The sequence below is a fragment of the Euprymna scolopes genome, chromosome 29 (genome assembly GCF_053919585.1).
Source record: "Euprymna scolopes isolate OS-2025 chromosome 29, ASM5391958v1, whole genome shotgun sequence".
In the NCBI taxonomy this organism is placed as follows: domain Eukaryota; kingdom Metazoa; phylum Mollusca; class Cephalopoda; order Sepiida; family Sepiolidae; genus Euprymna; species Euprymna scolopes.
Window position 1 is genome coordinate 80,417,659 of NC_136510.1, and position 18,247 is coordinate 80,435,905.

The following is an 18,247-nucleotide window of genomic DNA, read 5'->3' on the forward strand; positions in this document are numbered from 1 at the left end:
ATGCTTGCTCCCCCGTTCGGGGGAAGGATGTCCAGAGGCCCCTCTGGGACAAACCAAAAAATGTTTTTAAATAAAAATTTCTGGGTCAAAGCCAATAAAAAAAAGTTGTATTATAATGTATGTAATCAGGTGTAAGATAGGAAAAATAAAATAGGTTGTTATTGACTAAACGGTAATTGTAAAGTGTTTGATTAAACGCAGGTTAAACAGAAATAATGAATAAAAGTGTTAACGGAAATAAAAATATTATCAATATGTTAAAATAAAAAAAATGTGCAGACTATAAGATGTAAGTAAGTGATAGTTAAAAATTTTTTGATAGAAAGGCAGACTATAAGATCTAAGTAAGTGATAGTTAAAAATTTGGAGGACAGCGTTTGTTTTCGTGTTGTGTGTACGTGTGTGCGGCTAGCGCCAGAGTGTGTGTGTGTGCGTGTGTGCGCGGGTGCTGGGAATGGTAGTAGTACTAATGGTCTGTCCTTTGGAGGACAGCGTTTGTTTTCGTGTTGTGTGTACGTGTGTGCGGCTAGCGCCAGACGGCACTTTAGTAATGTTGGATTGTGATGGCTGGTGTAAGTTTCGTAATTTTGTAATTTGTAAATGGCAAGTTAGGGAAAAAATAGACCCTTCCAAGATGGACAATAAATAAGGGCATAATATTTTATGGTAAAGTTAAGAACGTAGGAACCATAGTTTTTTTAGGAGATGTGATTATTGGATTAACCAATCAGAAACCGTCTGTGGTACACACATCTCTGTTTTTATGGATATATAGACTAGCAGGGGTTTCCCGGCGTTGGCTGGGTGACCGGCCCCCTTCCCACTCAGAGGGGTAACAAAAAAAGTCACCCCTCTGGATTTACATGCTTGGTGCCGGCCTCCCTCCTTCAGGGAGAGATAATCCCCAACCGCACCTTCAGGGAGGAGGGTGCCTGGAGGCTTCTCCCCCCCAAGGAAAAAAGTCACCTCCTCCTGGCCCCCCCACCCTTAACTCATATTAATTTTCTGATCAAGTTAAATCCATACCTTTATTTTAATTTTTTCCAGATACATCTGCCTTACTTTTAATGCTAGGTTTGTTTATGGTGTCTTTTACATATAATAAAAACCCTTCCCAATATTTTGCTGATGAGGAAACTTTGTTTGTTAAAAACACTATATGCAAAAATTATTGTCCGTAACTTGATGTCTACCACAATAAAAACATTGTTTTCCGAAACGATCGTACAAATTATTGATTTTATTGTTGTTCCTTCTTATGAAACGGAGTTTTACTGTAATTATAATTTGATTTTTAAATTATCAATCACATTACTAAATATATATATATATATATATATATATATATATATATATATATATATATATATATAATTAGTTTTTGGAAAAAGAAATCCAGCAGAGTGCTCAATTATAAGGAAAATCCGAAAATAAGAGTGTATTTATATATATTTATTTTGTTTACAGAAAGTTATTAGATGAGACAAGTCATTGGTACCGTCGATTTCAAACCCGATAATTAGGACCGTTTTAGATACCCATATCATGCTCTCGTCAGCCAATGCTTATCGCTGACGAGAGCTTGATATGTGTATCTAAAACGGTCCTAATTATCGGGTTTGAAACCGACGGTACCAATGACTTGTCTCATCTAAAAACTTTCTGTATACAAATATATATATATATATATATATATATATATATATATATATATATATATATATATATATATATATATTCGTATTCCTGTCTGTTCACAATTTGATTAATATAAACAAAAGTTTCCTTACTTGACTCTTTCATTTATTTCTATATATAGTATGATTCTTGCAAAATATGGTTTTCTGGATATGACCTTAAACTATATCTGATGGTGAGGCCCCAGCTTGCGGGCTTTAGGGATTGTTGACCCACCCTTTAATTGCCATTTCTCCCAGGTCCACTCTGACTCGGAGTGGTAGTACCTGTTAGGGTCCCAACTATGGGTTAAATAGAAACCGACTTGAAAAAAGAAATTTATCAAAAAAAAAAAAAAATGTTCTTCAAAATCACTAGATTCGGCATTAAATAATCCGAAAAAGGTTGATATGCCGTAAAAAAAAAACAACCAACCAACCAACCAACAATCTTGCAGAGTATACAATTAAGAGATCATATCATTTGCATATTACAGTAAGAAAAATCGATTTATTAAATAGTGGTATCTTAATGTTTCTAGCGAGAGAATTGTTTTCAGTACTCTATATAAAATTGCTCTTTAATAAATTAAAAAAAATAATCATATTGATAACATATTTGATTTAATTTATTTGGAATTATTATTCCAATATTGATTTAAAAAAAAAACTTTTTTCAGAGTTACTTCCGAACATTTTATTTGTTTGTTTTTATTTTTTAAACAGCTATACATAAATCAGTACATGTTTACGATGTGACCCAGCCCTCGTTCAACACCCAAAAAATAAATATCTACTACCCTCCTTTTAAATTCCGAAAATTACACTTTTCTTTCTTTTTTCACATTAATCTGATCGATTAAAAACTTAACTTTCTAATTAAACAAAAGGAAATTTTTTATGACCCAGCGTCGTTTAACCTCTAAAAAAAAAAAAGAAAAAGATGAAGACCTGCGTTTTTTGGGCCTGATATGTTTAAACAACTTTTATAAATAATATGAAAGAGAAATTAAAACAAAAAAAAAGAAAATTAACATTTTAGTTTAACGTAAAATAAGCACCCACTTTTTGGCCACAAAGCGTTCAATGAGACATGTCATCTCTAGCATTTTTCCAAGTTTGGCGATCGAGGGGGGGGGGAACATGACAAATACAATTTTTTTTTGGGGGGGGGTTTACATTTGAAACATAAAATAACGATAAATTAAATTAATTTATGAGACCATTCTGTACTTTCACCAAACAATTTTATAAATAAAACGAACCCCAAAATATGACAAATCGAATTATTTGGAGGGGGAGGATTACAATAGAATCATAAAATGAAAAAAAAATTCATTTAATTGTTTTCTAAATTAATTTTTGGTAGATTTTCATTTTTCTTTTTAGGATTCTGCCTACTTGGCTATTTTTTTTTTTTTTGCAATCGAACGGGCATTCGCTGCTATTTTTATTGAAACAAAAGTTGTAATGATTTATTTTTAATTAATTATTTATTTTTTGGAGCAGGAGAAGTTTTCTTTGCAGTGCACAATATCAGGAGAATAGTTTCTTCTCTTTGTATCTTTCTGGCGAAATATCTAGTGGAGAGGATATCACGTACTTCTTTTTTTTTGGGCGATCACATTTACATGTTTTCATCCTTCTTTTATTTTTTAAATTGGTGTGGGGGTGTCCACATTGCCCATGATGAAAATGATTAGTATAGCAGGTGTGTTCCAAACGGAACTTCATGTCAACCTAGGCTACGCCGGGTACCCATGCTAGTATATATATATATGGGTATATATCAGTTTAATCGTGACACCCTAAACTGATGATTCCCGAAAGGATGAAACACTAGTGTTTGTAGGTATTTAATTATTATTATAGTAAATAATTATGTCAGCCCCTTTAAGAAACTCGTTTCTTATCGTTGAGCACTTTCAGTTGAATTAAAGTCTGTCTATTTAGCTCTTATGCGCAGATCATCATATAACGATTAGATCACTTTGACAGACGTTAGAAATAATTAAAAAAACAAATGTTTAAATTCAGCAGCATTTTTCGCGGTTAACGGTGACCGAATGGATTAGGTCCTTGCTAATGAAACCAGGGATAGCCTCTGTTGCCGGATTCGAATCTATCGACTGGTGTTAATCGTGACACCCTGCAATGATGATTCCGATATATGATATATATATAATTATTAAATGCCTACAGACACTAGTGTTTCATCCTTTCCGGAATATATATATATATATATATATATATATATATATATATATATATATATATATATATATATATAGTCATACACATACAATACTGTTTTGGCTGTTTCATAGCTCATCAGTGCGGCTAGACAAGCAACTACCTCAAGTTGTGACGTCACAGACGATCGAAATAACGCCTTTCATGCGACGCCATTTACGCGGGCTTTGAATGACTTGCAAAAAATGTCAGCCGAAAAACCGACCCTCCTTGTAGAAAACTGCCCAGTTGAGGGTGAAGGAATTAATGTTTCTGACCAATTTTTCGATATTTGTCGTTTGAATAGTCGAACTTCAAAACAATACTGATCTCGTGAAAATCCATCGTCTCTGTCGAAAGTTTTAGCCATACATACATACATACATACATACATACATACATACATTTAAACAGACAGGTGATATTTATATTATAGATAGAATTTACGATTAAATTTTCGCTTTATTCTAGGGGAAAGAAACAGGAACAGGGATAGAAAATAAATGCATTGTTCTTTGCACTAAGCAATAAACGTTGTAATCAGATTACCGGAAGTACCGTATCCACCCATACAATAAATCTGATATCAAACTACATGACATTAAGATACTTTCCCAGGCATAACATCGTAGTTTATGTTGTCCTTTATCTCACGGGAGCTTGCCCATAAGTAGAAGGCAGCAAGTTTCAAAATATCTTAAAGAATACACAAACAAGAAATATTATCTGACGGATATAAGTCATCCAAGAGTAAAATGTTAACCGCCTATTTTTTTTTTCTTTTATCGAGATAAACGTAGATTTTTGTGCGTTAGAGATTTATGATCAACATCGCTCATGGTGGAACCCTATTTATTTGCGAATACCCACGAGGGCAGAGTTTAACACAACGTCGGTTTTTATGTTAATAAAATCCAATCCCCCCAGAAAGGACACTTCAGATTGGAATAAATATTAATAATGATGGTGATGATGATGATAATAATAATAATAATAATAATAATAATAATAACAACAGAAAATATGGTTTGTGTACTTTAGTATACAAACAATTTTTTCTGTTAAAGAAAGAATATTATATATATACTATTTATTCAAAAGGCATCAACATTAGGGAAGTTATCTCATTTGCATATTACATCAAAGAAAATCTGTTTTAATAATTAGCTCTAAAATTTTAACGGAAATTGTTTCAAGTATTCTATTTATAAATATTATATAAAGTTAATTTATTTTATTTTTAATTTAACTTACATTTAATTTAATTTATTTTTAATTATTAGCATAACCAACATCAGCCATGTTTAAAAACGGAATAAATTTTAATTTAATATAGGAGTTATTTCCCTTTAATCTGTGAGATTATTTTTCACTGTTTGAATGTCAAAGATGAAGATGACTATGTTTTATGCTTCCAAACATCCCAGATATGGAAAAACAACTTAGGATAATTGGCGGAACTTTAAATAATATTTGACTGAACCCTTTGCCCGGCAATACGTTTTTTTCTTTTTTTTTTCCTTTTTTTTTCTTACCTACGCTGGGTACATAGAGCTAGTAGATTAATAATCCATTTCAATCTGACTCACCTTTGACAGGACCATAAGGACTGTTGACCACCAAGTCGGAACCGATCACATCATCGCGTATAAATTTTAAAATAGGACTCTCTTCGAAGTCCATCGTTATCTGTAAAAAAGAAAGAAGAAAATACGAAATTAAGAAAAAAAAAAAAAATTATTTAAAATAAAGGGCACGTAAAAACTAGTCGATGCATACAAAATTATTGCTTCATGGCATTGGTGTTTGACGACGTGAATACACATTGCACAAAAATAACTGGAAAAAAAGATTATGCTCCGCTAGTGTCCGCGACGGATAGGAACTTCGAATCTCCTAACTGCATTCTCAGCCATCACTACCGTCCGTAGTTGTTATCGTCTCACCACATTTTTGGCCAAGTAAACCTCTGGCACGCTTTGGGTGGGATTGAAACCGCAAATGGAATAGTTGGCCGAAACGTTGTGAATAAACAAACTAATAAAAGATGAAAAACAACAACTAATAAAGATAAGAATAGTAGTCTGAAATAAAAATAAATTAATGGATTTGTCTTGCTCACTATTTGCTTTCTCCCTTCCCCTAAACACTTAAAGAGTTTTCTTCCAGCACAATTTTCACTCTCGTGATAGAAGCACACACACACACATACACACACACACACACACACACACACACACACACACACACACACACACACACACACACACGCGCGCGCGCAATATATATATATATATATATATATATATATATATATATATATATATATATGACTAGGTTGCCATCAGCTAGAATCCAAATCAAATTATACAACTTTCCATCCTCATTCTTTAGCCTCTGATTCACGGCCATATATCCCTCCACATATATACATATATATATTAAATAGCACAAAGTGTTTTTGCTTAATGATCTTTTTGTAATTTTAATTTTTCATGGTCATTCTTATGTCTCGGTCGAATTTGTGTAGGGAAGTTCCGTAATCGTTTCCATCCATCTATGTTTTTTTTTCTTTTGCAAGTACTTTCAACTGATTTTCTTCAGTCATTTTAAGGCGGTATTTGATCATCGTTTTGCTTAAAATTTGGATGCATATATATGCTTCAGTTCAAGTTACATTTAAATTACTTGAAATAGTGAAGCGTCTCGAGTGTACAAAAACCAAAACCAAAAGCCAAACCAAAACGTTTTACGAACGTGGCTAAAATAAATTTACAATGGTTAAATGTCTGATTTACAGAATAGTATGACATTTTTATAAATTTTAATTACAACACACACACACACACACACACACACATATATATATATATATACATATATATATATATATATAGCTTTCTTTGTTGTCGTCTTTAACAATGTCTGTTTAAATGAAAAAAAGCTGCGTAAATATACGCAATATATATATATATATATATATATATATATATATATATATATATATATATATATATATATATATTGAATAGTTACATACCCAGGCATTTTAAAGTATTATTACTGTTTTAAAGATTTACATTGTTAATTTTTGGTCGTTTAGCTTTAATATACACAGTGCTTCCCGTATTTTTTAATCTTTTTACGTTTGGATCCATATAAATGATTTTTTTTCTTTACACACGACACTATAATTACTAAAATGGCGGAAATCTTCCAGTTTCTTTTCGTGTCATACATAAGACCTTGGTATTTTGTTATCTTTTCCCTCTCAGCTCTGTTGAACCCACCATCATTGAGGACACTGACTTTTATTAAGGTTGCTTCTTTCTCCTGTCATAGTGATATGGGATAGCAATCCCATATCACTATGACACGTTTAATCGTTCCGTTCTCAAGATACGTAGCCATAGGAATTGCATAGTCATAGTATATGGTGCATGACTTATTTCCAACTGTTCCTTCTGGTAAACATGTTCTCAGGACTTGCTGCTACATTCGATATTCAATCCTTTTCCTTGTTTTCTCGTGTTTTAATTTTCTAATCTTTTTGTTTTTATGGGGATGGGGCATCCTACCAGATGCCACACATCCATCCGCTATTTCAATCACTCCAACCGAAAGACCCTTTTAAGATTCTAACCAATCTTTTAAGTGCAATTGTTTGTATTTGTTTTGCAATTTGTTTACCGGGTATATTCGACAGGTAATTTTTCAAATTCTTTTTCATTAATCCGTTTGCTCCTATAATTACTGGAATGATGAAAATCTTCCTAAGATTCCAGTTTCTTTTTATAATGTACATAAGGCCTTGATGTTTCTTTATCTACTCTCTCTGTGTTAAGGCCAGCATCGTTAGGGATACTTTCTTCAACTAGAGTTACTACTTTCTCCCTCTTATTCCATATTACTATATCAGGATGTATGGTCCAAATACCGCAATTTCTATGTACGTAGCTGTAGAAATTGCATAGTGATAGTGGATAATGCATGGCTTATTTTCAACTGTTCTTGTATATGCTCCCACGATTTGCTTCTATACTGGTCAGTTTTAAGAGATCAAGGGAGCTAACTCCTGGAGCTAACACTTGATTACATTATGATTTGAATTTATATGCGAGGGCTCCTTCAGGAATAGAAGTTGTTCCCTTTATGACTGCTATTTGTATTTTGTGCGAGCTTGGTCTTCCAAGGTTTGTTTCCAAGTATTTTGTAAGTTTTTTTTAATTTCATTAGGCCAGTTGACCCTATCACAACTGGTATAATGTTTTTTTTTTTTTTTTACATAGACGTCACCACTTATCAAGGCCGATAGGCCACTCAAGGATAAGGGTTAAAGAGTGTAGAGTAGTCAAAAGGACAATATAGTAATTGATAGTAATGGAAGTTCGGTAAATTTGTTAACTTAAGTGGAACGGCTCATCAGAAACTTGTTCACGTTGGACTTGAAGACAACCATATTATAGACAGCTGGAAAGCAGGAAAACGGAAGACAATTCCACAGGCGTGCAGTTCTAAGGAAGAAGCTTTGATCATGGAATCTATGTTTAGGTTTAGGCATAGATAAAGAGTGGGGAAAATTATTGATAATGTTTTCAGATAGTCTAGTGTTTCTTGTGAAAGTTTGGCGAGGGGGGACCATAGATTGAAGCTCAGTTGAACACTTTCCATGAAAATAACGATAAAGCAGAGACAAACTCGCAACATCTCTTCTGTGAGACAGAGGTTGCAGCGAAGAGAAAAGGACATCTCCCACCAGGCCCCGAAGTCTATTTTGAACTCTATCAAGGCATGTTGATATCTTTAAGGGACCAATTCGTTTTTAAATCATTCTTTCGGTCCTAATATTTTGTTATCTTTTCCAGTTCATCTCTATTAATGCCACAATCATTTGGAACAGCGGCATCGATAATGAGCGCAGTTCTTTTAGGCTTGTTCCATATGACAATGTCTGGCTTGATGGCCTTGTCTTTTCTGTATCTGTTCGTCTGTATATTTTTGTCATAGAACACTGTCACTTTTTGTGCATATGTCCAGTTAAAAGTAAAAATAAACCCCCCAAAAATCAAACTACAAAACCAGCAAAACTAATCCCCACAAAGTTGGTATATTCTTGATCGGCGTTACTGCTGATGAATATTAATCTAAAATTAAAATTAAAATAAATATTCATTCTTTTTAGGGATCATCTAGATTAGGTTTCGTTTGTCGGAGAATAATGTGGAGAACGGTGGTTGGGCGGGGAAAGAAAGATCAAGAGACGGTTTGAGAGAGTTAGAGAGAGAGAGATACAAGTTTTTTTAGTGGAAATATGTCACACTTTAAAACTACTTTTTAATTTTTTTGTGGTCCCGGGCAACGCCGGGTAGTCCTGCTAGTAATACACAAAAGCGTTATTTTTGTTCTTATTTTATTGAAAACGCACAAAGACACGCACAAACGCAAATAGATACGCACAAAAACACGCACAAACACACACAAATACGCACAAACACGCGCGCACATGCGCGCGCACGCACACACACACACACACACACATACACGCACACACAGAGACACACACAAATACGCCCAAACACACGCACACACACGCTAGCACAGAAATACATATACATCATATCTATCTATTTATCTTCGTTTCATGACAAAAGAGGCCCGCCCGTTTGTCTCGAGGGCAATATTTTTATTTGCCAAGGGGTCTTCTTCTTTCTCCTCGAGTGAAAAACTCCCAAAGGCAAGTTTTCTGATTTCTCGGCTGTCGCTGTTGTGGCAATGTTCTCAGATTCATTGTACAGTTATATAGTATTCTAGTATTACCCTTTTTTGTTGCTCGGGGCCACATTTTCAAAACTTCAGTCGCCCGCGGTTTACTGAAACGAAATAATCCGAATCGCATTTTTCAAAGGGACGTAACTCTCATATGCCGCTGGGAACATTTCACTTTATTCAACACCCTATCACCCTTAATATAAAAACAAAAGAAAACAAACAAACAAAGCAAAACAAATTTGTTCAGAATTTTGCCCATGTAATAATAAAATAAATAATAAAAAATTTTGCCCATGTAATAATAAAATAAATAATAAAAAAATCAACATTTACGTATCTTTGATTGCAAGAAAATATCGCATTAAAAAAAATCACGTTCTTTAATCCAGTTTTCAATACGAAAAGTAATTTTTATGCATAAATGAGGAACAACTACTTGGTGATGTCATTTTGAAAACAGTCTCGAGAAACTGGGAGATAACTCACGATAATTCAAACTCGAAAAAATCTGATCCTAAAAATAGTCTTTCTTTCTTAAAGATAAAAAAGAAGAAATTTTACAGTGGAATATTTTACGTTACACCGGCAAGGGAGATAATAAAATCTCAGCAAATCATTTCTTCTTTACAAAAAAAAAAAAAAAAAAAAACAGACTTATTGCCATCTAGGGATGTAGCTCAGTGGTAGCGCATTCGACTACCGTTTGAATGATCCCCTGTTCAAGACCGAGTGTACCTCACCATTTTATTTTAATTCACGATAAAAGAAGAGTCACCATTTAAAATAGTCGCAAATCAATTCTTCGTTCGCATATTTAAAAACTAAACATTAATGAGAAATAACTTTTCCAGGACATCCATCGTCAAGCCTAAATATCAGCTGACGTAATATTGTAAACAAACACAGACAGAATTTGAACGACATTATCATTATCTTTTTTTTTTAATATTTTAGCGAATTAGTCCATTGGGCGAATTATTCCTCGTAATATATAATAATCAACAGAGGATTGATTTGATAATAATACATACGCAATCTCTATAAATTAAAAATATCATATATATATATATATATATATATATATATATATATATATATATATATATATAATTAGTTATATTTTCTTGGAAAAAAGATTCCATCAGAGTGCTTTATTATAAAGAAAAATCCAAAAATAAGAGCGTATTATTTATGTTTTGTTTGCAGAAAGTTTAGGTGAGATAAGTCATCAGTACTGTCGGTTTCAAACCTGATAATTAGCGACTGTTTAGATACCCATATCTAGTTCTTTTCAGCTAATACTCATCTCTTTTATAACCGGAAGTGGAAACATATATATATATATATATATATATATATAACTACTTAATTTACTCACATAAAATTAATATACGAAAGTATAGATTTATGCGTAAACTTTAAGTATTTACTTCAAAAGTGCTCAATACGTAGGTAGAGCTAGTTAGTAATTTATAAAATATATATGGCGATTAAGCTACACTGAATATTCCGCGTTTCAGCCACTCTAGGACTCTTCAGGCTTATATATATATATATATATATATATATATATATATATATATATTACGAGTTCACGTTTAAGTCTTGTTTTGTGAAATAACTTTACCTTTTTATCAGATGCCCCATCCGATAAAATGGTAGAGTTTTATTAAATTTAAAGTCTAATTTCAATTAAGTTTTTTTTAAAACACCTTTAATATTACCCCCCAAAAGTAAATTTAAAATTAACCTTCTAAATTAAACACTTAAAAATTTATCTAAATATCAAATTAAATTTCCATTTAATTATATAGGAATGCATCTAAAAATGTCAAACACTTCAAGTTTTTTTATTAAGGGGGGTTACTTATCTAGTCAAAGGGATTTCTCTACTCTACTAACCTCAATATTATTGTATTCTTTCCCCCCCCCCCATAGTTTTAAATTGAAATAAATGGTAAAATACACTATGTAAAGTATCATTAAAAAAACAAAATACAGTTTAAATCCAAATTTACAAACCTTAAAACATCAAAATTAGAATTTAAAATTTACATAAAAATATAACTTTTTTGTTTTTTTAATTTAGGTTTGCAAAAAAATATGTGATATTTGTATTTAAATTTTAAATTCTAATTTTGATTTTCGAATAATTAGGGAAAAACCCTACCCCAGAGACTGACAACAATCCGTGTTATTTAGTCAGATTTGCCTCTCTCTCTCTCTCTCTCTCTCTCTCTCTCTCTCTCTCTCTCTCTCTCTCTCTCATATATATATATATATATATATATATATATATATATATATTTTTTTTTTTTTTTTTTTTTTTTACAAAGGCATCACCACATTATCAAGGCCCAGAGGCCACTCAAGGATAAGGGTTAAAGAGTGTACAGTAGAAGTTGGTCAATATAGTAATCATTAGTAATGAAAATTTGGTAAATTTAATAACTTATATGGAACGGCTCATCAAGAACTTATTTACCTTAGACTTGAACACAACCATATTGTAGTCAGCCGGAAAGCAGGAAAACGGAAGACAATTCCACAGGCGTGCAGTTCTAAGAAAGAAGCTTTGTTCATGGAATCTATGTTTAGGTTTAGGCACAGATAAAGAGTGGGGGAAATTATTGATAGTGTTTACAGCTAGACGAGTGTTTCTTGTGAAAGTTTGACGAGGGGGGGACCATAGATTGAAGCTCAGTTGAACACTTTCCATGAAAATAACGATACATCAGAGACAAACTCGCAACATCTCTTCTGTGAGATAGAGGTTGTAAGGAGGAGAAAAGGACATCTCCTACGAGGCTACGAAGTCTATTTTGAATATATGTGTGTGTGTACATATATATACATATATATATACATATGTACACACACACACACACACACACACATATATATATATATATATATATATATATATATATATATATATATAGAGAGAGAGAGAGAGAGAGAGAGAGGGGGGGGAAATAGACCTGGAGACTAAAGAACAGAGTTTATTTTAATGTATTAGTAAAAGAAACAGTGTCCGTTGTACTGTAAATATATAATACGCTTAATAGGTATAGGTATCAGCTATATTAATATAGCTTGTATATATATATATATATATATATATATATATATATATATATATATATATATATATATATATATATTATTTTAATTGAAATTCATTATTGAGATGAGTATTATTTATATTATTTTTTTTATTTATTGCGGACTATTATTCTCATCTTTATTAGTTGTTGTTTCATGAGACGTCGTGAAACCAACAACTAATAAAGATGAGAATAATAGTCCGCAATAAATAAAAAATATTATATATATATAATAATATGGCTATATAAATATAAATATATTATTATTATTATTATTACATTAATTTTGCTTTAGCATGACACCCAGTGTTGCCCGGTCATTAAATACGCTTCAATGATATTTTAATTCAAGCAGATTTCGTATATATTATTATAGAACCAATTCTCTATCGATTATTATATTGTATCAAAACTAAAAACATAATTTGTATACTATTACGAGGGAGAATTTCGATAAAATAATAATAAAAATGAACTATTTATTTCAAATGTGTGCTAAAGTATTCTAGGCAGTTCTAATAATCAAATCGCAGAAGTTTTTAATTCACGAAATAGTTTACAAGCCAGAGTATAGTAATAGAAAGTTTAGAATGATCTAGAAGGCCCAAGAGGGTTCTGCAATAATCTAGAATGGGTTAACGTGCCATATAAATAAAAGTGGAGACGGGAAACAGACCAGTTATCAGCTTCGACCCATAAGGTAACTCCGGTATCTGATTCATGGATAAGTCCAGCCGAAAGAATCCAAAACACAAAAAGGAAAATACATCCTCTCAACCCACGGCAAGTTTGCAGAAACTGTTTTCTGGACAAGTGGTAAATACAATTTTGAAATTTTCTCATTGACCAAACATTTAAAAGAAAAAACAAAAAGGAATCTTATTGCCAGTGAATTTCATTATTAATAGAGTAAATAGTCCCGCGAAGTCTGGCCAGTTAGCGGTTCTTAATTTTGACTAACTTCCTTCTCCCTCGTATCTTCCACTTTCTCTTTAACACGGTAAGTTTGGGAAAAGGTGTTATAAATAAAAAACTATACAAAATACTATTAAAAACCCGCCGAATATATGTCAACCTATGTCACGGTAACATATATTGAGCGAGTTTCTAACAGTATTTTATCTGGGTTTTTATTTATAACACCTTTTCCCAAACTTACCGTGTTAAAGAGAGAATCAGACGCCATCTTGAATTTTCGAATACATCGGTAAACACTGTATGTTTTTCGAGCTGAATAAACATGTTACATTGTATAAAAACACGAAAAATACATCCAGTTTGGTAGAAAAGTAACTTATCTTGCTTTTGATAACATTTACTTGTTATATATTTGTTTTTTGACAACTTTTTCGAATCTATGTGTACAGTAATACAAAGCCATAATTTTTTTTTGTATTGATAATAGTAATTCTAACCAAGTGTATCTTTTGTCAACCGACCCTTTTCGTTTGTTTTGTTATTTCTGTAAATATTTATGAATAAACCTTTTCGTTTATTTTATTATTGTTGAAAATAAAGGAAAATGTAATTTTCCTAAAACCATATTTCATATCTTTCATATTTTTTTGAATAGTTACATCTTGAATGTAACAATACCACTAGCTAGAATCGAAACCAAAACATACAGCACTCCAGCTTTATCTGTTAGCGTATGACCTAAATCCACAGGTCTACAAAAGCTGCAAAAAATAGCCTTTTAATTAGCTCATGCGCAGAAAACAACGGGTGTAATCGGCTTATACCAGGATAAGGTGAATGTGTTTTTTTTTCAAAGCTGATTGTTTAGCAGCTATTTTTATCGGCTAAGAACCAAATTGAAAGTGTTCTACAGGCTCAAATACTCTATGTATCAAATTTCCACTCCGTAGACCAAATATTTTTAAAAAGTTTGGCAGAAACATTTCAGTACACTCCGACCAGGTCATTATATATATATATATATATATATATATATATATATATATATATATATATATATATATATATATATATAATATAAAGCTGAATGTGTGTGTGTGTGTGTGTGTGTGTGTGTCTGGTCACGAATAGGCTCCTATATGGTTGACTATTTTAAAAAACTGATTACATATAATAATAGAAGATGTATCGAGACACAGGAATGAGTATGTTTGATCTGGCAGAACGGTGGTTCATTAAAATTGTGGGGTCTGCGTTCGCGCCTGGTCCACAAAGTATGGAAAAAAAATTTAAAAATTTAAAAAAAAACGTTTACAAGTGTTTTTTATATAGATGTACATAATAATACTTTGATAAGTATGTTTTAACTTAAACAGGGATGGTATAATAAAATTGTGGGGCCTGCGTTCGCCCATGGCCTCCATAGAATGGAAATAGGCACAAACTTTAATAAAGACTTTTCATATCTATCTGCGTAAGTATACTTTGATAATTATGTTTCAGTTTTAAGAAATATGGTATAATAAAATTATGGGGTGTTCGTTCGCACCTGACCTCCATAGAATGGAAATATGTCACAAAGTTTAACAAGGTTTTTTAATATAGATCCACAGAATATTGTGATAAGTGTTTCAGTGTGAACAGGTATGGTATAATAAATTATGGGGTTTATCTATTTTATTTTTACTTTCATCATATTTTGCTTTGGTTTGATACCCCCAAATTCAAAGCTATCTCTTTACAACCCTTCCTTTTCATAACCTATCATACTTTCATAAATCAGAGTCCATTTTCTGTAGGCTGTTTTGAACCCAGTCAACGACGGGTACTTTTGCTAGTATATATATATATATATATATATATATATATATATATATATATATATCTGTATGTGTGCGTGTATATATATATGTATATATATATATTTCCGTGTGCAAGAACGTTTCATCTTAAATTCTATGCAATTATACAGAATGTAGAAACTATGCATAAATAGAATTCAACGTAATAGTGAAATGAAACCAATCATCCAATAAGAAACCGTAAAATATCAAAGAGTAATTAATTAGCGCTCATTTTTTTTCAAGCAATATGAGAATTAGTTAACCTTCATATAGTCGCTCGCATATCCATGACTATTAAAAGTTCGTTTTAATAATTTTCATATAGAAAATGTAGACCTTTTATATCAATGACAAAACGAGAAAAAAAACAACTACATATGTGTGTGTGTGTGTGTGTGTGTGTAGTGTGTGTGTGTGTATGTGGTGTGTGTTTGTGTGGTGTGTGTTTGTGTGTGGTGGTGGTGGTGGTTGTGTGTGTGTGTGTGTGTGTGTGTGTGTGGAATTTCAATGTAACCAAAGTAAGGGTCATTTTCAAAATTGAATTCACAAAATATTTCAATCCAAAACAGATGCTTCCATTTTTTGCTCGAGTAAATTAAGATTAATTTCAAAAATATTATTTTTCATTTTGAAACAAAATAAAATACTTCAAAAAAGAAACACACAAAAACAAAACACAACTAGTACTTTATACACTGCATTATTTGTGTAGGTCTTAATTATGTGTGTGTGCGTGTGTGTTTGTGCGTGTAAAACGGCATTAACCGAGGACGCCGAGATATATTATTAACATTATAATGTTAATAATATATCTCGGCGGCCTCGCACTAACCCTATTTAGGTTTAACCAGCTTTCTCCGAAGTTCCATGGGAATATGAAATTCACACGCATATAGATCCTCGTTAGAGGAGATGACGACATTAGGTTTTTGCAAATCTTGCAGGGAGGTGTCGACACCCTCCCACACACAGCGCCAGGAATTGGTCACACACACACACACACACACACACACACACACACACACACACACACACACACACACACACACACACACACACACGTACATATATGTGTGTGTTTTGAAAAGCAAACTATATATATATATATATATATATATATATATATATATATTAATTAATTAATTAATTACGGGCGACGCTTCTGTGGGTCGATCGGTATTACTGCTGACTGTCAACGCGATGGTTCTAGGTTCAATCCTCGTCTTTGGAGAGGTGCTAGTCTGGCAGCACTGATGAGTTGTGATTACAACGAAACAAGATTGCATGTCGATGACTACATATATATATATATATATATATATATATATATATATATATATATATATATATATACGTTCATATATGTATGTGCGTGTGTCAACTATTTATGTATGTGCGTGTGTCAACTGCGTGTGCCAACTATATATATATATATATATATATATATATATATATGCATACATGTATATACATATAAATATATATACGTACATATATATAAATAATTATATATATACATACGTACATATATATGCATACGTGTGTGTATATATATATATATATATATATATATATATATATATGCGTGTGTGTGTTATGTGACATTTTACGAAACAATTCAGGTAACAAACAAATGAAACGATTGGCTCATTTTTGGAAAGAAATACTCTGTAACTTACCATAATTCTCTCTCTAACCCTCTTCCCCCCCTCTCTCTCATATATATATATATATATATATATATATATATATATATATATATATATATATATATATATATATATATATATATATATATATATATGTATAGATATATTTTATTAAATTCTTACTGTCGACTGAACAAAATAGAATTGAAAAAAAAAGTAACCTTTTAGGTAATTTTTGGATTTTACGCTGTTCCGTCGAAAATTATCCAAAGAAGTTGAATTTTGAAAATACATCGAAGCTGGAACGCGCATATGTAGCCAATAGTATATGTGAAAATATAAAACACACACACACACACACACACACACACACACACACACACACACACACACACACACACACATTCACACACATCATCATCATCATCATCATCACTTACTTTATCCTCGACATGGACTTTGTCTATTTTTTTCTTTTTGAGTAATTTTGGCCATCGTAGAAATTTTGCTCCAACTCTCGGATAAGTGTCCATGGTTTGTTTATGCGAAGCGAAGCACCGCAAACGAGTGAAAAATTGCCAATCCTAGCATGCAAGTATTTCGATGACACAGAATCCAAAAAACAAAAGGAAAACTGTTGTCCTCTAAAGTCAGGCCGGATAATCGTTATTTCTCTGTATTGTTTTGACAACGCTGACCTCTTCCCACTGTCTAAAAATAGATTGTTATTGTTGTCATTGTATTTTAATAACATTAAGTTGTCTCGAAATAGTTGAAATATGCGTACTTTGTGAGACTAAACGCCAGTTTGGTATGATCAATGTGTAGTAAATGTGCCTAAACCTAAACGAAAGTTCCATGAGAAAAGCGTTTTCCTCTGAACTGCTCGTCTGTGGAACACAATACCGTGGAGCTGCTTTCCAGCTGGCTATAACATGGTCGTTTTCAAGTTCAACGCTAACAAGTTCTTGATGAGCAATTACGTTGCCCAACACCGATCGTCACGGTGTTGGTTCACCTGACACCCATTAACCCTTATCCTTCAGAGGCCT

At 32.2% G+C, this 18,247-nt stretch overlaps 1 protein-coding gene across 15 annotated transcripts in view; it reads right to left on the reverse strand.

Annotated features, from left to right (window-relative positions):
- The window catches only part of LOC145252749 (putative cysteine desulfurase), a 601,560-nt gene that overhangs the window by 76,319 nt on the left and 506,994 nt on the right, over positions 1-18,247 (reverse strand). For 14 of the 15 annotated variants that reach the window (XM_080112624.1, XM_080112626.1, XM_080112623.1 and 11 more), the window contains one exon: positions 5,498-5,597. In XM_080112624.1, coding sequence (XP_079968750.1) covers positions 5,498-5,597 — 100 coding nt within the window. Of the gene's footprint in view, positions 1-5,497; positions 5,598-17,635; positions 17,856-18,247 lie in introns of those variants that run through there. The other variant, XM_080112629.1, reaches the window with a different exon arrangement.